The sequence below is a fragment of the Dufourea novaeangliae genome, unplaced genomic scaffold (assembly GCF_001272555.1).
Source record: "Dufourea novaeangliae isolate 0120121106 unplaced genomic scaffold, ASM127255v1 scaffold60, whole genome shotgun sequence".
Classification (NCBI taxonomy): Eukaryota; Metazoa; Arthropoda; class Insecta; order Hymenoptera; family Halictidae; genus Dufourea; species Dufourea novaeangliae.
In genome coordinates this window covers 1,887,895-1,911,332 of record NW_015373935.1, presented here as the reverse complement: position 1 = coordinate 1,911,332, position 23,438 = coordinate 1,887,895, and the positions used below count along the sequence as shown (strand labels likewise).

At 44.8% G+C, this 23,438-nt stretch overlaps 1 protein-coding gene across 1 annotated transcript in view; it reads right to left on the bottom strand.

The window, feature by feature from the left end:
• Positions 1 to 4,985: 4,985 nt before the first annotated feature.
• LOC107185301 (homeotic protein Sex combs reduced-like) overlaps positions 4,986 to 23,438 on the bottom strand; it is a 37,284-nt gene continuing 18,831 nt past the window's right edge. Inside the window, exon 2 of the mRNA XM_015572961.1 lies at positions 4,986 to 5,290. Coding sequence (XP_015428447.1) covers positions 4,986 to 5,290 — 305 coding nt within the window. The remainder of the gene's footprint in view (positions 5,291 to 23,438) is intronic.

Sequence of the window (23,438 nt, the reverse complement as noted above, 5' to 3'; positions counted from 1 at the left end):
ATTATGATAATAATTTATAATTACACATACACATTGTTACATAAAAACGAACAAATGTTCTTCAATATTGTTGGAAATGAAGTTACTCCGAACAGTCAAGTCCGGTTCCGATCGGATCTACGATAATTACCTCGATCTGTTATTAAGAGTGGCCAATTATTCCGCGCCGACCGCGGCTTGTTATCTTTCAATGTTCGCGGAGAAACTGTTATTTTCCAATGCAGTGAAATATAATCAGTCGGTCTTATTATCGATAATTATAGGTAATTTCGGATCGTGGGTCGGTGTACGATTGAAATTAAGAACCCTGAGACCGTGGAGCACATCCAATTAAAGAACGATCGTAGAGTCCGTATCCGAGAGTGGAGAATCCGCGCGCGACTGATAACCCTCCGTCCCGGGCATCGCTCGATCTTTCGACTCCCGGTGTTATCGTCCCGTTTGGAATTTCAGCAACGACTCGAACAACTGTTATCAGTAATTGTAAACATATAACAATTATCGATTTACGAGCCGACGGTAATTAACACGATTTTTATGCGTCGCCGCTGGTCATTCCCGTTGTGTTATTCCGACTATTAACGAGCAATTCATAAAGCGTTATCGGTTCGTAGGGAGATGCCCGCGTTATCTCGTAATGCGCAACATTTATTCGTAATTGAAACAAAAGCTCGTCCTCGGTATTCTCCGAATGAATGTTTACTGTGAATATGTAAGTCGCATTATACCTATATGTTGAAGAAATTGATCTTGTATTGTCATTTTATTCTGCTCTAATTCAACACTATCCACGGATTCGGTGGGTTATGTGAATCTATCTCTCTCTTCCCAACTGATTCTTTGTATGTGAGATATTCGACGCGTGATATAGTGCTTGTGAGAACTGATTAAGAGAAGTAATCGAGGCAACACAGGGGAATTCTTGAGTATAGAAGCTTATGTTTATCTTCGATGTTTTTCTACGGATTCGTAAAGATGCTGTAACGAAATTCGATTTACCAGTTGAGTAAAATGAGTAATCGAGGCAGAATAGAGGAATCCCAGAATCTAGAAGTGAAGGTGATAACTGTTACGAAATGATTCACCAGCTTTGTGTTTCTGTACGTCATACCATTTAATAATTACAATTTAAATTATATAATTATACGACCTTACACGTACGGTGCTCTAGGTTACGTAGATGTAATAAGTAGGTATTTTAGTTAGACTATTACGTATATTACATGGAATGAAGTAACATTTGAGTTTGACGCTACACGAACGTAATACTTGAGCTTAATTTAATGTGGAGAACGCATCCTTCGCACCCGACGAGTAAATAGTTATTTCACGTTTAACCCCGGTTTTCCATTTTCTCCGTCTCGATCCCACCGCAGTCCACGCGCGCGTAGATTGCGAACGATGTGCCGATCGACCACGAAAACCGAGAGAGGCGAGGAAGAGGAGTATCTCTCGTCCGCTTTCCCCCCCCCTCCCCCTTCCCACCCCTGTGCAAGACCGCGAAAAACCGAACTTTCGCGCATTCATAGGTACGGAACGTGTTGTGACGACACGCGGCGTGAACAACAAAAAAGAAAATAATAATAATAACGAAACAAATAAAATACAATATTAACACTGGACCAAGTCATTAGCAACAGGCTCACTCTCAATAGAATAATAGCGATAATATCCAATAATTTCAATAATCATCGTAATAATATTAATAATAATAATAATTAGAATCCTCACTATTCTTTTATTTAAATATCCCCTATAGGGTACCAGGCGATAACGAAGGAACGCCCAAACGTTTTTTTTTTAATCGAACAGCTACGCTTCTTTCAATTACGTCAGATATCACATAAACGAATAATTAAGTTCTCACGAAGCTCGATCTATACTGTCCCCTCCCACCCCCCTCCCCTGTCACTCTTATCTGTCACAAGAAACCGAGAAAAGAATTCGTGGAATCGGGCTCGTTCGTTAGCGCCTCGTACGATAATAACGTCATTCAATATCGTGTTGTCGTATATTCAATAGCTATGTACAATTCAACATTATAGCCTACCCTTAAAATTTCTCTTTCCGCGTTGTGCGCTTTTCACGTTACAATTTCATCACATCTCTTTCTCTCTCTTTCTCTCTCTCACTTTCACACTAATATCTCGACAATATACTTTTAGATCCCTGTATGCTTCCGAATTTGCTTCGCGTATTGCGCGCGCGCGGTTCAGAACACCTTACTAAGCACAAACCGACCGCTTTAGCTTCCGTTTTTCGTTTATCAGTTACATCGTATCACAAGTTAACCAATTAACGCGACTCGCCCGCGAAACACACTATCTAAATTCATTTACAGACCTGCCGTTTTCGTTCGATTAGATCGCCACACGGTTTTTCTGTTCGTCCTCTTTTTACCTTTTTATCGTAGCCCTTTCTGATTCTATCGTTCGCGACCTTCTGTCGTCTGCGCAGTGCCAGTGCGCAGCGAGGTGAGAGACGCATGCGTGGCCGCGAATGTCTCAAGTTCTTCAAACTTGCAAGAAGTTTCTATGGTTTTTATATGGAAAGCTTTATATTTTTGCACAAGATTTATAATCTGACTGTACTATAGAATAGAGGATTACTCGTGGAACTAGCAGACGAAAATGGATTTAATTTTTGGATAGTTAGCCGAGCGATACCCCCGATACTCTGTGAAGAACTTGTGTTAAAATACAAGAAAATAATTTTTACGCTGAACGATAGATAGTACGAAAGTTTATAATACAGACGATTGCATGTCGTTCTTTTGCAATCTCTTGAACTCTATCTGATAAAATGAAATAAATCGAGTGTTTCACCGGTACTAGCTGTTCAAGTCAGAGATGGGAAAAGCAATTACGTATAGAAAGTATAGAGTAAGGAATAATTCTTGTACAGTAATAAAAACTAATACAAGCAATCGATTAATCAAATAGGGTTTACTAACAAATCTCAACATAGTATTTTATTATGTTATCTATTATTCGAACAATACATTGCCCATCCCTGGATCATGAATAACGCCAACTGGTGACAAACATGCGTTATACAGTATTATTTACAAAAATTGTACTGTTCTATTACGAATTTAGTCCATCACACGCAATCAAAACTTAACGCACCACGCGTAATAGTCAGAGAAAACTTTCACAGGCCACGAACAAAAGAGAGAAGAGTAGGAACAGAGAGAGTACCGCTTAAAACCGGAATATATATTTTTTCTTTCGTCAGAGTGCAGCCTTACAGGTTCAGGATAAAGTGACACGTATACATTCTCGATTAATTTGGCTTAATGCGTTTCCACACGAGCTGTCTACGAGCCGGCGACGAGCCGACCGACCGACCGCCATCATCGATCGTTCTCTTATTCCCTAGAAAATACTACGCGCTTCGTCGGCTGTGAGCAGTTCGGGGGTTCACTGCGAGATTCGATCGAACGGGCACGTTTTCAAAGATTCAGCAGCCTCTATCGAAAAACGGCAGAGAATAGATCGAGTATTAATAGGCACCTTACGTACTATGAGTAGAGACTTTAACGTGCACATAGAAACGACGGCATCATCTGGGAAGACCGGGTCGTTCGTGGATTCTGGTCTTCTCGGATGAACACGCTCGAGGACATATACATATATAGTCGGTGAAGACGATACAGTGTGATCGTGGAATAGACCTCTGATGTTAGCCCATCAAGAAGAGAATATTGGTAACTTGGGTTTTACTGGAAAATTAGGTTGTGAAATATTGTGCTTTTCGCGTTCAAGTAGACATTGAATCGAAATGGTGTGAATGTTAAACTGTAACACAAAGATTGGATAGTTCGTACGAACTCGAATGATGTCCAAGACCCTTCCGTCATTTGTTCTGTTTCAATGAATGAAACGTGAGTGTACTCCGTCTCTCGATCGATTCCACGATCACACGAAGTACCTCTTCCACCGAGTATACAGTTCGAACGAGCGAAAGAGGAGGAAGAGAAAGAGGAAGTGGAAGAGGAAACAAGGAGTAAGTACATCAGCGCATCCTCTGTTAACCTTTCATCCGGGAGTGGTTCGTGTATGGGTGGGTGGAGGAGTGGGAGGTGAGGGGAAGTAATTCAGAGATGCGAAACAGTGCGCAGGCAAGGATAATTAATTAATTAGTCGTTCAATTAATTAATTACTCGGACCGCTAAATTCTACGCCTTAAACTACGGATTCGGTTTCATCTCACCCGCTGAGGTGGCCTCTCGCCGGCGTGTTCAACATCGGTATTTCATAATTCTAGCCGCGGCGAGAGCCCCCTCGGAGCGCGTCCAGTCCATTTTGAATCGGGATTCGCACGGCGTGCTTGCAGACAAATTCTCTTTGGCTTCCCTTCAACTTCGAATAGTCCTAGCGCGACGGGCTTTAATTCCCTGACACAGATCCAACCCAGACGGATCGGTACACGCTATTCTGTAAAAATTTGGACGAACATAAAATCCTCCCTTGGTCTTTTTATCGGTTAATTCCTCGTCTTGGTCAAGATCGTACAATTATCAAGAGAAAAAAAGAACGAAGGCGCCGCGAACGAAACGGGACAACAGCGCAACAAGTCAATCCAGCCGAAAGCCTCGAAGCTTCACCGGCGGCAACAAAAAAAGGTTCGAACCCCGTTTCGGACCGAGGCCCCGACGCGTTCAACCTATCCACGGGGGGACCCCGAGGCTCGACGGAAAAAAAGACGAGCACGATGAAGAAAGGAGAAGTACAAATTCCGGTTGACGAGTGACAATCCGTCGTGGGCATCGGTGGCCCTGTGTCAGACCTCGTCGGGTCTCACCACGTGTCCTACTGGAAGTGAAGTGTCCCGTCCCTGCCCGTCCCGGTCGCGGGTCACGCGGCAACGGCTGCGGGCCGGGAACGGGGTGAACAAAAAAAAGCCTTTTAGAAGTTCTGCTCGCCGTACATCCCGGGGAACCGGACAGCGTGTGCTCCGAGCTCGGCGGGCGAGAACTCGTCCTATGTGGCCAAGTGAGCGAACTGGCCTGGGTGGGGCGCGAACTGGTAAGGGTGGCCGTACGGCGACATGTGGTACGGTACAATGTTCATGCTCGCCATCTTGTGCTCCTTTTTCCACTTCATCCGCCGATTCTGGAACCAGATCTTTATCTGACGTTCCGTCAGACAGAGGGCATGCGCGATCTCGATGCGACGCCGCCTCGTGAGGTAACGGTTGAAGTGGAACTCCTTCTCTAGCTCGAGGGTCTGGTACCTGGTGTACGATGTCCTCTGCCGCTTCGTTTCGCCGTTCGCGTTCACCGTGCCTGAAACAGGAATTACTCCGTTAGAACCAGGGAATAGAGGTACAATTGTATGTATTAAGATGGATTGTAAAATTGATCACCAATCATTTACTGAACTATTGCACCTTCAACCCTCGTGTACTGTTCGTGTCAATATCATCCGAAGGTATTAACATTTAAGATTCAGAGTAAACGTTGCACTTCCCATAAGAATAGAATTCCTTTTATATCTGGGACATTATCAACAATAAAGTAACTCTTCAGAGTTTCTTGTCGCCACAAAAATCATAAGGCAAGAGTCTATTCATTCATGAAAAAATATTATTGTATTATAAAATTTCGAAATTCCACGTTCAATCAGTTAAAAATGTAGAGAACAATTTTTGTGTCTGTCATTCGTTATTCGAACTTCTTTATCTAGACAATGGATTGTCCGTTTTTTCCCTTCAGAACATTACTTTCCCCATCGCATACCTGAGCCAATATACCTTCTATCGGTGTACCCCCTATCAAGTTGCTTGAAAATTCACCCGAAGGAAGTGTCCATCGTGGGTCCAGATTGTCTCCTCGACGAGGCACAAGGTTTTGTATCGACGTCGCCGGGGCCCGTATAACGATTAATCACCAGAAAAGGGATCCACGGAGCGGACGATCGGGCATCGGTCGATCCCCCCGTGGCTGATGGCACGCGTGCCGTCTAGGTTCGCACGTTCGACTGTCGTATAATAATGAGCCCCGTGGCCGGAGAAATGAATTCCGTTTCGTCCGTTTACAAAACGGCTAGGTGTGCCGGATAAACGATATGCGGGAAGCACGGTCGGACAGGGCCGCTATTTATTAAAAAGTCAAGTCGGTGGACGTGCTACATCGGGAGGAAAGCGATAACAGAGGCGCTCGAAGGGTCCGGTCATTAAGCTTCGCTGGACACCTCGGCTCCGAACCACCGAAAGCTCGGCCGAAGGGGTCAGTGAAAGCTCGGGAACGCGGCCTGCCTATCTTTGCGGCGAGAGCTTTCCACCGGTTCTGTCCGCGTGCACGAGTTTCCAGGTTCTTCCGTAAATTCACGGGGTTCGTTTAACGCTTTAATACTCAGTTTGCAATAACGATCGTTGTAGAAGAATTTTGTTCGCTTGTTGCACAAGGTATAACATTCATATAGTGCTGTGTAACAGAAGATTAAGGTAGAGATAACTATTATTTAAATAAAATAGTTTTTGGATTGATTTACTCGAGAAGTTAATGTTGCACAGGGTTTTCTTAGAACATTGGTTAAACACTTTGACTGCAACATCACCTAAACATAGGTGCCACATTGCAAACAGACTGGATTGTTTAGATACCGTTACAAACTTTTTCGTGAATAACTTAAAAGACGAAATAAAGCGTGTCTGGCTACGTACGGCTTTTTTCACTGTGGCAGTCAATGTGCTAATCTTGGGATAGTTCGGTGAACGAATTTTTTATCGACGATCTGGTTAGAACGTAAGGTATCGTAAAATATAATTAGAGGATAGCTAGTGTGGGAGATTCTAAATGGAAGAAACGAAAGAGATGCTGCAAGTCTGATGAATTGACATTTTCTTTCCGCACGATATTAACCCTTTAAGGTCTGAATTATGTTATAGTTATTTTTTTACCTCAATTTTCGTACTAGATACTTGCAAACTGTTTAAATATGGTTTCTTTACTTTTCTTATTTAAATAGCTAAATGTGGTATGAATCTCAAAGGACTTCAAAAAAGTAGTAAGACCTAATTTTACAAATCAGTTATTGAAAAATGAAAAAATTGTGATCAATCTTACTTCAAATTATTAAAGAAGCAGAAAATTTGAGAAAACCAGATAAAAACATTGGGATTCATTTGGAGTCCAATTCGACACTTCACATTAAATTTCTGAATTCCTAAGACAGTGTTCTGAACCATTGTGAGTCGGCGTGAACGGTCATCGCAAATTAACTCCGTGGTGGATATATTTATATGTAAGTTGTAGACGCGAATGAAGTACTATTAATGAATGTAAAATGCGTTGAACGTTCTGACCTTACTTTTTCACATGCGAGAACATGGATCGGCTGACCCGATAAAAAGAGAATGGAGAAAGTTCGCGTTTCGGATGGACGACTGGAGCAGGTGCGAGGCGAGACGGCGTCGCGCCTCCAGCGCGCTCATAGATCCATGTCAATGCGGATATTAAAGAGTCGGCTCATTTACAGCAATAATGAATACGCTATTAATAGCGCTGCGAGGGGTGAGAGCCGACTCTGTGCTCAGGGCCCAGCGATTTAACTGCGGGGAACAGTTTGCTGTGCGAAAAACGAACTTTTCGCGTAGCTTGGAAATTTTGCAAAACATGTGGAGTAAGACGAAATGGAATGCATCGTCTATTCGAATCATCAAAAGCATAAAACTATTCTTCAAATTCAAGATTTAGTTATTTGAAGTTCGTTCTTAAGAAAATGACCTTGAAATGGAATCTACTGTTGTAAGCATTTCATGTTTCGTTGTCTTTTTTTTTTAATGGAAATCGGTTATTCTTTTTTGTATAACGTGAAGAATCAGGAATGAAAAATCGTTTCTTCAATTTGAATATAAAATTGGAAACTAAGTCTAAAGACGGTCTCTAATATTATTTGTCGAGTAAACGGATCGTTACCAGAAGTATGATTAATTCTTTTCCCGTATGTATTCTCGACATTGTAAACAAACGCTTCCTTTCTGGGGCATAAAACCAGGTCTGGGTCTTCCACACTCTAATAAGTGGTCAACTCGGGGCAAAATGTCCAAGGAGCGTTTTTTTATCTCCAGTGACTGAAGTTGATTAATTGTCCGCTACCTACTGAATATTCCATTGACGTTCATTTCGCTTACAGGAAAACTGTAATTCACCCGTTGGATAGATAGAACCGCCGAGATAACGTGGCGTCCATCGCCAAGCAGTACTGTTTTCACTTTCTCTGTGTATTGTATGACGGAAAATCCTATAAAACAAGGGTCTAGTTCTTTCACTTTCGAGAATCATGATACTCGGTAGTATCGACCGTAAAATGAATCGATACTAGTCCGTTTACGACACGTCATGTGGTATTTATTTAACGGTTCCTGGAAAGCAAACGAAGCTGAAGCATTTAATAAAGAGAATTTACGCAATAATGCTACCTTAACCAGCAACCGTGTCTATCGGCAAGTGATTAAACGATTCAATCGCGGATAATGTGATCTCTAGTCGGCTAAATCCTCTGGTTTCGTAAAGTCGCCGCCGCCAATTCTCTCAACCACGCGATTGGAATGTTAGGAGACATAACGACTAAATCAGAGTACTATTTCTCCGCTGCCGACGCTGGAGAGGCAGAAGTAACAGGTTATTGGTATTTAAAGCCCGACCTCGAGGTTTCGCCTGATGCTCGTTGTTGCCCGAGCCATTCATTACCAGATAGTCACGGCTTTTGCAACGCGAAGGAGATAGGTGTAATAGGCGGAGTATCGTAATAACACCGTTGCAAAATTATTTATGGCTCGGGCGTGCTGAGCAAATAGGTAAAACAGCTGCCAAGTGACCAGGCTGCCCGTGATCCAGTAGCAACGGCTGATTCGCATTAGCCGCGCTCGACTCGTTGAAATAATTAACGAACCCGCGAAACGTTTCCACGCTGGGCAACCCGCTATTATATACGCCGTATGATCGTCCCCCTTTTATTTCTACCCTTGTCCGATACTCGTTTCATCCCGATACTCTTTATTAGCGTCTGTGAGTTAGAATGTCTCCATTATTCGCGTTATTACCGGGATAAAGTTCTTAGCTCGTCTGGGGCTCTGCTGTAGGAGGTACCAATTCGATGCTACTTGGCTAGATAAAAGTCATCTTCAAGGATTGACTGCCTCGATAATCGCACGGATTTTCAATCCCACTCTCATACCTCCATCGAGGTCCTACTGTACATCAGATCTCTTTGCGTTCGAGGACACCCCATATAATGTTCGCAACAATGCATACAAGCAATTGGCAAGAAAGAAAAAAAAATAAATCACTACACCTCTGGCTGAAAAAGTGTTCTCACTTCATCGGTATCCTCCTGTGTACACGCGGATCGAACTATTAGTATAAACCCAGCGCTGCCAGAACGTGTCATCGGGAAGGACAACGGGCTCGATGCTTTTCCTTTTTTTTTTTTTCTATTCTAAATCCTCGCCGATGATTAATGGCCGTCCACGTGTCCCCGTCGGCGGCGGCGTCGCATCGAGGCCCACGGCTGAAAGAATGCGTCGGAGCCAAGGGATTCGCAGCAACAAAGCACCCGTTAGCGTCGCGCGCGCGCAACCAAGCGCCGCCTTTTGAATATATCTGAATGCGCGTCGCGGATCCGTATTCGGCCCGCAACAACCGGACAAAGCCGTGGCGGATAATGATCCATTATCAGCCTTTTGATAAAGATAGCCGGGAACTGGCGCGATTCCGTGACTCGAATAAGCGGCCTGAAATTTCGGTCCTCTTTCTAGCAGCCTCCTCTGGGCCCTGGAGGGATGATTAATCGATCCCTCTCGTTCTTGTCAACGTCGATGCACCGGAAGAATGCGGGGCCAGGAACAAGAGTTGCTGGGTTTCGTTGTTTCTGACTTTGCAATCGATATTCAATTTGCTTGGTCCCTCGGAATGCGGTGAATGAATATTATGATCTCCTAGTTATTTTTAAGCTCCTATGAACGGCGGGGAATATGGGTGTCGGGGAGCCACTAGAATAGATTTACAGTTTTTCTGTGGCTGGTTCGGATATGGGGGAATTAAAAGTACCGAGGAATCATATGTACGAACGAATTCAGCAATTACCAATGTTGGTCAAGAAGAAAATACAATCTACAATTAAAGAAAATTTGACATGAAAAATTAAAGAAATCATAACAACGTTGTATTAATCTTTAAAAAGATTTTCGTCTATCTCTATTCTTTGTTTTAAATGAAATTCGTCCCGACTTTTTTTCTTTGGAAATACTCGTAATAATGTAGCCCCGCGTTTCTTTTGGGAGAACAAAATTTAGACGCGTCGCCGTAGCTGGTTCCGCGGCGATGAGAGTAGAATGCTGACTGTCGAGGCGCACAGAAAAAGTTGACAGTCGTTGACGTGGTACTACACGTTTGCATTAGGAATGGTTGACGCTCGTCGAGTCAGTGTTGCGTCATTTGATGAGATTCTCGGCTGAAGAGGTGTATACTTAAGCCTGCGGAATCTTCATACGCGGTGGCTGTTAATTTTGCAGAATTTCTTGCTTGCTGGAGTCCCAGCGAGACACGCGAACACGTGAAACGGAAGTTTAAAGGCTGACGATAAGTAATGAGTTAAATATTCAAAAGTGTTTTCTTTAAACTTGTATGCTAGAATGAACATGGTCGTTGCTGATTACATTTTTCCTCGAACTAAGGAAGGTGAGTACTTAAGATGAGGGTGAAAGGGTTGATGACGCAAATCGAAGTGTTTCGGAGTCGCTGCTTCACTGTATGAATTTGTCACGTCTTGTTACAGCTAAACTATAGAAGATACGATAGAACGTATTGACTTTTTAGTTCTATTTTTAAGTCACATTCCGTTAGATCGTGCTAGTGTCCATAATTGTTCCACGAAATCTTACATCATCGCGAAATAAGGTCACTTTCGCAATCGTCCTCTCACAAACTCTTTCTTAATCCGCTGAAGTTATCCAATCACATTGTACACAGCGAATTGCAAAAAGAGCACTTCGTATTCGCTACAAAGTTAATATTTTTCAAATTACCGTGTGTTTTACCGTGGGTTCTGAATTATACATGAATTGCGAAACGTTCGCGTTCCTCGGATCGTAATTCTTCGACTTTCTTAATTAAAATCGAAAACTGCATTCAAGAGCAGTGAAGATTTTGCGTTCAACAATTTTTAGAGAATCTCGTTACGTAAGTTCGTCGAATTCAAATTTCACCGTGTTGCCCCTTAGATCGATTGGTTGCCGCGAGTCGAGAAATAGAATGGGAAAGTTTGTTTCGTTACTTTAATTACGCTTTGAGTCGTTCCAAACCTCGTCGTGCAATTTTATGACAAAATATACCGACTGTCGACAGCGCGCCTCTTACAAATAGGAGCAGCTGCGAGTACTCGACTCGTTCCCCTTTGTGCTACATTACACGACCAGGAGGTTTACCATAAGGGAAATAAGAAAGAAGATGGTAATAAAGCTACGCGCGTCGTATCAACATACACTGAGCAGTGTAATAACAGAACGAGAAGTCACGTCTTTGTATTACTTTGAAAGCATTGTTTTAAACTACTGGGATTTTGCTCGATATTAACAGGATCCAAATGGAAGCTCTGACATTCGACAGAAAATCTGGAATCTAGTGATAATGCCAATCTTATGGGAGAATGATGTGAATGAAATTTAATTAGATATATTGAAAAATACAGAAATAACATTAATTTTTCTGGAGTGATATTACTGTGGTACTTTAAATGTTTAGATGTATAGGCAAACGATGATGTTAAGTAAGAATTAACAACCTATCCAGAGAAGTAATAATTGAAATCTATGTGTGACTTATTAAGAACTGAACGAGAGGTTAAAAAGTATTTCGAAACATTATAAAACACTTTCAGCAGGTATAATTTATCTCAAGGACATTACGCGATCAGCACATCCCATAGTAAAATACTGAAGTACCTATTTAACTGAAAACCATAGACTCACAATACTCCCTAAAAAAAATCTCCACTTCAGTAACCATTCCTAATCGCGCAAAGTGAAGCTTCGTCTCCACTCGACGTGTGACACCCGAATCCACAAAGAACAAATGACACTAAAATTTGATTTATAGTGTCAGAAAACACATATCAATATTCATCTGGTGCTACCACAATCTCTATATCACCGAGGACCAAAGCAAACCGTACTAAAAGTCTCTGCATCAGCTTCGGGTAGCTTCGAAGGAAATCTCCCAGGGCCTAATAATAAATTCCCGCGAGGCAAATCGAAGCTTTACTTCGCGGGCGAGTTAGCAGAGATTGCGAGGGCCCGGGTGAAAATGTTTGACATCCACGAAATGGCAGGAGGGAGGAGGGAGGAGGAGAGAGGTGGCGCGACAGGGTCATCGGAGTTGCGTAGCTGTCGGTGCTGTTAAGACACCGAGTCGCGACCGGCGTAGAATGAAAGACTGCGCTAAGCGCAGGGCCGTGTCGTGTCAGGAATCCCGGTGTCACCTCGTGTCGTCTAGCGTTTTCGTGGCTGGCTCTCTTAATAGAACGGGCCACTCGCGTGTATTCGCGCCGAACGTGTCACTGGCTGCCACTCCGGGGACCGTTTCTGAACCCGGCTGACTGACAGACCGGCTGGTTAAGCCTGGGATAAAGCGTGACCGAGATAACCTCGCCTCGACCCCGCTCGATCGGCTTCCATAGGGACTCTGTCGCCATCGGTGCTGGAATGGAGACCGTGATATGTGATTACAAATTTGATTCACCTGTCAAAAGGACTGGGGAATCTGGAACTGTGGAGCTGATCTATGTTTGACACGGTTTGAGCTTGTGTCGTTGATTGGTGGCTGTCGTGGGGAGTCTAAGTAGCTATCGGGTTGCTATGGATGATCTAGTGGGCTTTTGGGTGAGTCTGGAAATGGTTCTTCTTGGGTGACATTGGTTGTAGGGGATTCTGTGTGTTTCACCGTGGGTTGAAATGGATGCTGTTGGTTGAAGATAGGCTAGATTCAGTGGTTTGGTTATTTTCAAAATTTCGAAAGCAATGCTTCAAGTTTCAAATTAACTTCTTAAATCGTATGTCTAGGTTAGGTACGTGTTCCCACCGCAGTCCTATTGCAGGGCTGTTGTGAACTCCACAGGCGCTCTCTACACATGTCACGGAGGGGCCTTGGGGGGGATGATTTTAAAATTCCCGCCCCCGGGAGAACGATCCAAATCTAATCTAATCTAGGTTGGTGTTGGTGCAGAAATTAATAGCAAAAATGTAACTAGGAATCTCTACCTATTCTAACAATCCCAAGTAACCTAGACGAAGTTTCAACATTCCAAGCGGAACCATTTAAAAGTAACCGCTATTTGCCCCTACGAACAGAAAGTAAGGTCCAAATTATCCCCGGGTGAAAAGCGCAAACCATAAAACTCAACAAAACCACCAGGATAGTTTCCGAGTCCCTAAACATAGCCTACCAGACATTCCTTGAAAAAGGGAGCAACGAGTGGCTCGATCAAAAGGATCGTCCGCGTGTACCAGATATCCCCGCGAAGCGTTACGGAATTATCTTCCTCGACGCGCAATTAATCGTGTTCGCCGAGGAGGCATCGGCGTACACGCGCGCGCGCGAGCAACTGGTGCGACCGGGAGTAGAATTGCTCGATTAAGCGGGGCTGAACGCGCACACAGAGCGAGCATAAGAATCGGCTCGGTTCGGGAAAAGCCGCGTGTTGCATTCCGAACGTTGCGCATGATAGCGTTCCGATGTGCACAGCTCTCCTGTACAGTAAGGAGCGAATTCTACGAAAGTATACATACACATATAGAATCTCACCACACGGTAGAACCCCCTAGCCACGCGTATCTAAGTGGTTATCTGATACGAGCACCAACGGCCCCCTATCGACCGCCTCCATCTGACCGATCGATCGGAGAATTCCAAAGAAAGTAATGGGGAGGTCGCCGCGTTTCGCGGGGTAGTGATAAGACGGAATTAGGTGGCTCGACGGCTGTTTGGAAACTTCATGGCGTGAAAGTTTCGAGGGAAACTTCCGTGAAGCCTGTCGAACGTTGAACTTTTACGGTTACAGTTTTTAATTAAACCGATGACACTTCGTTGGGGAGCTCGCGGTGCTTGTGATGTCGTCGATTCATGCGTGTACAATTGGATGGTAGCGATGAAATGGGACAGTGATCATGCTGATGAGGGGTCATCTCCTGGATAGCACATTACGCCTTGAAGACGGCGCCATGAGCTATCTGGGCTAGGTATGTCGGGATAAATTAGGTTCTAATCAGAGATTTAAAGCTTTTAGGACCCTGACATCATACTTATTTAGTGTCTAGCATCCTTTTGATAGCTGTACTATTAGGTGTGATTCTGGAGTAACCAGGGAAGCTTATGGTTCCCAAGGCCTAGGTTACTTAAAACTTCCAAGTCCTTCAACGGTGACTCCAAGAACTCCACAAGACCCACAGTAGACCTTGGTAGCGTTTAATATCCTCTGAACGACCTTGGCAGTCACTCGTGGTTCACATGCCACAGTTCTCGATCCATTATCCTCTTGAACTTTAAACCAGTCTCACGATCATCCATTAGCGTTCACGTTTTTTGAACGACAGAACACCCTGAATCCTCTATCCCCTGCAAGCTTAACCATAAATACCAACGCATTCCTACAGCGTATAGACAAAAATCCCGTGCTCGCGGTCATCCACTTGGCGATCTGAACGCGATGCAAGAGATGTTCTGCATTTCATTAAAGATCGCCGCGCAGGAGCGTACCGAAGAGGAATGTCACCGCTACGGAATTCAGCCTTGAGCTTGAAGATCAACTTTTACCTTAAAAACGGGGCATCCCGAGTGGGCAGAAAAGTGTTGCAAACCGCGCGAACATCGTTTCCTCGCTCTGGAAGGATAACGACAGAGGGGTGGAAGACTCTGCGGGTGATTCCCCGGCGGTTGCATGATGAAAACGATCGCGGATCGATCGCGATAAGAACGGAAACGTAGAGAGCGTGCAACATGTAGCTAATCGAAGCAACACTGCGCGAACAGAAACAATGGGGCGATCTCTCGCCACCGCGGATTAATTAGGCTTGTTTTCTAGCTCCACGACGCTGGATCGAGATGTTAATAAGATTAGCACGTTATCTTGCGCTGTATCAAAAAACAAACCAGTAACCACGGTTAGGTATCGAAGGGATGCAAAATGAATTCTACAGATTTAAAGATACATCGACATTGAAAAAAAAAAAAAAGAGCACACTACGGTAGTTCCTTTTAATTCTTTCTCACTCCCAGGATAGGTATCTATTCGTTTTTTTTTATTTTCATTTTCGAATGGCGAACCAATGTGCCCCCTCTTATCACCACCGATCGGACTTCAACACGAGACGCGGCCCCGAGAGCAACAAGTATTTATATAACCCCGGTACAGGAATCTCCGACGGTAGAAATTATAAATCATCGATCCTCACCGCGGAGAGATTAACCGCGGAACGAGCACCGCGTGGCACGCCAGCGAGGTAGGATGTTAAATCTAGAATCTACCCGGGGCCCCCCTCGACATCGTGGCCCGATCCAGTGAAACACATCCCATGTGATGCGCGCCGTTTCAAATCCCAGCTCCCCATTGACACGGCCGACAAAAGAAGAGCGGAGGTTCATAAATAACCTCGGCCAGTTTATCGTGCCTATTATGCAATTACGATTGCATCTTTGAAGCCTAGGTGGTCCCCGGTCTCAAGATCCTCGGGCCGAGCCAACGAGATAATGCCTCTTAAAAACTTGTCGTTGTTTTCGGCTTCGGAAGCCCTGGCCAACAACAGTTTCGCGTTGTGCCCCTCCGTTCTGTCCTGAATCGTTTTCGTTCTTCTATTTTTTTTTCTCTCTCTCTCTCTCTCTTTGTCGTGCCCGAAAACTGTTCTCCTCGTGACAGCTACATGCGGGAATATCTTTCTGTAAAGAACGCTATTTTTACGTCGAGACTGATTTCCCTGTTTCTACCGTCTCCTAACCACTTTCCCTCGTAACACGCTTTTCCCGATGACTTATTTAGAAACGTCGCGATCGCACGTACGAACGAACTTGAATACGTTCCGTTACGAAAGGCGAGCATTGAATCGTCACTGATAAGGACGCGTTGCGTAATTGATAATTGGGGACGTGCGGATAGAGCGCGGTTGCACAAGTATAGATACGCGACTGGATGTCGCGTTCGAAGGCGAAAAACAGGTACATACAACGCTGAACGGTTATTCATAGACACTTCCTTTCGTTCGGGCTGTGTGTGCATGAATATTTATCTGCTTGAACGTGCCCTGTCCCGAGGCTTATGTTGTTTAGACTTGTGTCATTAATTTTCCATGCTTTAAGATATTTCTTCCGGATTTTGTAACTCGGCTCGATATTTCTAGAGGATAATATTCTCTGTAAATGTATCTGTAGTGTTTTGATAAGAAGACATAAGCGAATAATAATCTTTCTATCAACGTTCAGGAACTTACAATTAGTGATAACTCATACCGAAAATATTTGTCCGTACAGTATCTACTAAACAACGCACCATCAGCCAAAAGCTAACTAGATGTCAACGCATCATATTTTCCCAAGATATACACGAAGATTACTTAGATCCACGAGTAGCTATCGTTACGCTGGCTCTTTGTTGCTAAAGCCGTTCCAAATCCTGCACACCGCCAACATCAGTACGCAAACATTGTTGGACGTTCTTCAGGAGCGTCAGATTCAAAATGAAAACATTATTTCCGAAGGATTCATCCAAAGTAAACGATTGTAACCCCGAAGTCGCGCCAAATGGAAGATTAAGAAACCTGATCGGTGTATCTCAATGATTTGTACTGTTATTAAGTTTGCCTCTTAACCAGTTCGCTACCAGCACACTTTCTTAGATAAAAAAGAGAATAGGTTTTGCAATATTCACCTATATTTCGGGTCAGTCATTGTCTCTGTTTTGTGTATTTTTAATTTCTGATCAAAAAGTTAAGGATATCCCATTGAATAAAATACTGAAAATCTAGCATAGTCAAACATTTTCGAAATAATGTGTTGGTAGCGAACTGGCTAAGATTGTCTCTCTACCAGCTCTTCGACCAAAGAGTGGAACCCTCAAAAACTTTGACTTGAATTATCCTACCCATTCGACCACGCTGGCGGAACCCAGAACGTTCTCTTGCCTGTATCTAAAATATATAACCAATTTCGTCACAAAATTTTTGATAAAACAGCACAGCCCTAACTCTACACGAGTTACCGTTCAGAAATGTCTAGGTGTCTTTCGGATAGCCCGTGTTACCGTGGCCCAGTATAGTCTTCGAGGATTAAAACACCATGAAACCTTCGCAAGCCTCTTCAAAGACCTTTCCATTGACCCGACCGACTAAACTCGCGACGAACCCATGACTACATCGCCAAGGTCCCGGAATCTTTTTCGCGCGACCCTTCCGCTGATGAGCAAAGAGTACCGACCGCGATAGGGATCAGGTCGGGCCACGTCGGCGACTGGCTCGCGGCCAGTGGCGCCCACAGAGTTTCGCGAAAACGCGGGAAGAGAGCCGAGCTGAACGATCGAGCGAGCCGTGGCGGTGGCCCGTGCGCAATTTAAATTTATCTAGGCGTGTTTTGCGTCATTCAGCCTCCATCCCGGTTGATTTGTGACCTTTCGGTGCTTTCGCAGCTGGCGGCCAATCACGGGCCAAAGATCGCCGGCTAGTCGGCCAGCAAAATCAACGACCTGTCGACATTCCACGACGACGACGAAAACTACGACGAAGACTACGTCGTCCGTCCCGGGGCGACGATCGGCCGATCCGCTCCCGTAGCTCCACGCGATCCACCTGTTACCGCACGTCCGACCAGCTCGAGACCCTCTGTCCGATGCTAAGCCCAGCGCGCAGGAAAGCCGGTCAGGATCTATTTCGACTGATAAACAGCTGACACGTTCGACCTGCCGTCGCTAACTCGCTCGTTATAAATTCTGGGAGAACTAATCATTTTCAGAACGGAACCCGCTGTATTTATGAGCCATGACGGCCGATCTGGGCACTTTAGGTGGACCGTCCGCCAGCGAAATGGGTAGAGGGGAGTTGGAGATAAAATGGGGAGAGGAATGGATGCTTCGGTGGCAGACAGCTTCTCGTCAGCTGGCAAGGTTTATGGGAATTTATCAAACTGGCGACGGGGATATGATGTACCGATCTCTGTATCATTTTACTGTATACCCTCCAGATGATCGGTTGCTGAAGCTAGATCCTATGAAATGGTTGATATGATGAGGTATAGTATAGAATGGTATAGGAGTACTATACTATACTCGAAATATTTAAAATTTGTTTATAAACCATGTGTTCGTTTAGAATAAATTTAAAGAAGCTTCGTACTGCTGATCGGGAAGAAATGTTCCAAATATTGTCACTGAAGTGGTAAAGTGGGCGTCTACTGTAGTGGACAAATACAATTAGCGGGTTAACCGTGATACATATATGAGGGTTTTCACATTCATCATCGTGTAGGTATTAGTGCAACACTTATGTACTAATCATCAATATTCCCTACCCAACATATTCTTAATACCACGAACAATTGCACCCTGTTTAATCAAGTTTATTCCATATTCGAGTAACGTCCTAATACTTATTATAGGGAAATGTACTCCATGAGAGGCGGAGAGTTCGATACGTGGTATCGCGAGCACCTCGACTCTCTGTCTCCGTTCACCCTCCCGCTTCCATTGATCCAAATTACCGTGATGCTGCAGCTACTTTCCCCGATTATCCAAAAATATTTCCAACAAGTTCTCCCAATATCAGATAACTGAGGATAACACCGATCCTATAAAAATCCCACATATTAACCCCACGCATGACTTATCAGAGACTTCCTTCAGCGAAGGGTTCATACAGTGAAATTAGACGATTCTCGTTCCACGTTTGCCTGGAACGGACAGTTATAAATAGATTGGAAAAACTATCGCTTTTCAATCCGCGGGCGAGAGGTTCCTCGGGAGAAGCGTGTCGCGGGAGGGTTGTAGGGTGGCGTACAGAGGGAGGAAAGCAAACGAAAAGAACGCAAGGGGTTGAAGAAAGAAACGCAGCGATTCCATCGACCCTGGGTAGGGAGAACGAGACGGGTTTCTCCCGCGTTGAAGCTTTTATGCCGAAGTTTCCGAGCCGGCCGCCCCCGGTGGATCATTTGTTATCTTCCGCGAGAAAACTCCCCGACGCAAATAGGTTTGTTTCTGCGCCCGGTTTAAACGCTTCACAATAATCCGCACGGACCCAAATTCAATTAACGCCTCGACGTCGCGAACCGTCTCTCTCTGTACTTTGTACTCGTTGACAGGGAACGAAAGTCGCGGCGGTTCTTCCTTTCGTCTCTTTCATGCCCTGGCGGCCCTGGCCCGGTGGAATATTGACGAACGTGCCTGGAACACTCGATGGCCTTGAACGGTCGCGTTCCAGTGTAAAACGTCGAAATGCAGCTTCTCGGTGCTGGATAATTAGAGGGAAAATTAGACATGAATCAGAATTTCGGGATAACAGCGTGTAAGACTATCAGGACAACACGAATGAACAAAATAGAAGACTCAGTTACGAATTAGAAGAGGAAGTATAGTCATACTCCCCGAGGAGCTAAGGGGTCAAAGTGATCAGTCGGCGGGCGAATGATTCCGAATGCAATTCACAGTCCAATTATCAGTCAATATTTTCTTCCACTAAAATCAGTACCAATATCAATTGGATTACTGTTACATCTATGAGTCAACCACACCAAAATCGATTAATACGAAACGAACAAACTTCTCTCATCCGATTAACCAAGTCCCAAGCCTCGAATTCCGATTCGCAGAAGTACAAAAGACCTTTCGACAAAAGCGTGGCGTAAATACAGGGTACACCTCGACGACGCTAATCTGGACTATCGCGGTATCGGCACGCGCGATCACTCTCCGTGGAATCGTCTGTCTAAAATTAAACGTTATCCAGCAGTCGGAGAGGGTCCGGCTGAGGGTCCATTCTCACAAGGTCTGTCCACGATACCGTCCTTCTGCCCCCATAATCCCTCAATCCTTTCATGCACGATATGTTAAATCATAATGTACGTCCGAAATTAGACGATGTTCTATCAATGGGTCATCGTACGAGGTATTCGATGAGATCGGGAATAACATATTATCCGTAGTCCCTCGGTTCCACGACCGGATTGAATTCACGGGTGTAAGAAACTGTCCCCCTGGCAGTTCGAGGGGGGTTACTTTTGTTGCTAGCGGATGAAAGAGAGGGACCAAAACCGGAGGAAGAAGAAGATGACTGGGAGAGGGATATGCGTATACCGTGGGGAAAGACGACGACGACGACGTCAGGAGACGGGGGATTGAGGAAGAATGGGGAATACGCGTCTCCATCCATCAGGCAACGGTCCGATCGGTCGACACACGCGACTCGAACCTACGGACAACCTCCGAATGCATTATCTCGTCGGGCTGGCAGCGCGCTGCTATCCACCGCGAGTCCCATGTCTTTTCGATAATCAGAGCGTTTAGGGGTCTTTATACGTTCCTCGAATAACGTATGGCTTGCTGCTAGACCGACACTGACGTCACCCTGCCTTGGGGCTCTCTCGATGCTTGCAGTCCCTCGCGGATCTTCCTTATACGTAATGTGAATATGTTTCGAGCTGGAGATACCTTCTGGATGGTCTATGAGCTTCCTAAATGATTTGAATAGCCGTGTGTACCCTCGAGTATTTTGAACTTGATGGATGACGAGTGATCGCGGACGGTACTGGGTGTATTGTGCTTGATGTTGTAGCGTCTACTTAGGTATTCGAGGTGGACACAGGCACTGAGATTTTCAGCCAGTTGACGTGTCGCGTGTTAAGGCAGGTCTGAGACTTTGGATATGATAGCGACCTACAATCTGATATCTTCACGAGGACGTTGGTGGTTCCTATTTCTATGTATATGAACATCAGGACATCATATCTAGCTGTATATAATAACAGCTGGTTCTTTAAAAGTCTAAGTGAATGTGTAGGACGTATTACATATTGTGTCAAAAATAAATGGCGTGAATGCAACGTTCGTAACAAGATACACGTGTATGACTGTGATAGTTGTCTAATAGTACATCTAGCCAAAGAAACATCTTAATCATAAAAGTGCATTGACTTCCTAATCATCGTTACAAGAGTCCACTAACCACTCATTTAGACTGCTTTGGTAGTTCCAGCGTCGATATAACATTTCGTATTCCATCTTCTATATCTCCAGACATCCAAACGACCAACATTCAAAGTGAAAACCTCAGAACCTATTGACAACCAAAGAATACCACCGACCAAAAACAATTATAACCAGCAGCATGTACCCAGTTGTTAAACAAAAAAAGTCCAACTATTAATTGGCTATAATCCGTTGAATGACCACGACGCGAGTCTCCCCCCTCTAGGAAGGTACCGACATTCTATAAATGTACGTGCCCGCGCGCGCGTGCACCAGCACATCGGCGTGTGGCCCTAACACATGGGCACCGTGGCAGTGTTCCTGGGCGCGGGAAAATTAATGACTTACCTTCACCGGGGAACAATACAGTCAGCTGCGACTCTTTACGTGTCCCGAGGCCCGTGCGGGCCGCGGTGATGCGAGCTGCCTAAGGTCGAACAAAAACACACAAACAAAACGTGTGTGTACGCCTGTGTGTATGCGCATGGATCGATTTATTTCCAGCGGTCGGTGTACGCGTATAATTTTCATACGGGGCCAGGCAGTTTTTCGCGGCTGGCGAAGTTAACGCTTAATCTCCGTTTCGACGGTGTGTCCGCCGTTGGCGCGGCTGAGGACGTCTCGCGGCCGAGATTCGTCACGGTTTCGCCACGGATTACCATGCTTTATGCGCCTCCATCCTCGCCGTTACATTGTCGGCTGTGTTACTACCGCGGGTTTCGGATCCACGCGATTTAGCTGAACCGGTGACTGATATTTTCGTCGGTTGAATAACACGTCTGGTGACCATAGAAGACCCGAAGCACTCGGAGGACGTTGGAGTTCCTGGTGGTTAGAATTATAGAGGCTTTCCATTGATGCACCGCCATCTTTGTAGCTGTTCTTAAGGTGAGTGGTTTATGGCGCGGGTCAAGTATTCGCGTAGGGAAATTATACGGGATCGCTGGATCACCGTTTCTGGGATCTTTGACCGATCTTATGATGGCTTCTTCGTGGAAAGTAGAATTTGTCTATTTTCTGCTGATACTCCGCTATGTGTGTGTTTTATGGCAGGGGTCAAACATTCCTGTAGTCGAATTACTTTCCGACACTGGATTAACATCTCCGTCGGTCTTGTAGGAGTTGGGGATTAACTGCCTCTGACCGATCCTCTAACCTTATGTTCACGACAATTTGTCTATTTTTCAAGCATTCTTCGCTATCTTGGTTGCTGTTCCTAAACCGTATGATTTAATGTTGAAGTCAAATATTCACCAGGGCAATGAGCTTAGTAGAACGTTATTATAATTAAAACAAGACTGCAACCTGAACCAGAATAATCATTGCAATTTTACGAAATGGTTACACCCAAGATCCTGAATGTCTTTATTTCGTTCGTCAGTTTTGATAACGATGATGGCCCTGTTGCTCGATATCCTAGGTCAACGGTTCCAAAACTGGGATACATGCTTAGCATTTTAGGAGTACATCATTTCTCTAATATTGGGGGGTACAACGTAAGGAATTTTACTACCAAGTGGTGCGCAAGTAAAAAAAGATTGGGAGTAAGATCGAGTATCCCCTAACGATGAAACCTTTATCAAGACCAGCGTAGAGTGATGAACCGACTAATATTTCCGCAGTAGTTGCCAGAATCTGTTACGAGGCTCGATCCACGAACGCCATCTGCTTCTTATTTTCCCTGACAACCGGTACGCGGATGCAGATAAATATCATCGGAAACGCATCCCTCTTTCCAGGGCCCGGGCAGACACGTTCTCCAGGCCCTGTCCTCTATGAATCATGTAGTACCTATGTTTTAGGTCAGGTTGTTCCTCTTAGGAGGCTGTCGGTTTTGATCGGCCATGGCGTTCCTCCTGGTTTACCCAGGGCCGGGGCGGTGGCGAAGCCACGGAAAAGAGTTTCGTGGTGGCACGTAAGCCTCGCGCGAGCATTTATTTATGGTCTGGGATCGCTGGGGTGTACGAGGGATCCGCCTCTAACACAACCACGGTCTGCACTGCTCGCGCCTGGAGTCAACCATCGGATGAAGCTGTTCCCAGCTTAATTCCAATCCCCTTCGTTAATTTTACACCGTAATCACTGATTTTTTTTTTTGCTTCTCGGGCGATACTTTCAGTACCGTAAAGTGGTCAGTGGAATGGTCGATGTTAATCGAGACAATAGGGGTTTTGGTGGCTTGTGTTACCTAGATGTCTTTGACACCTAATCCAACATCCC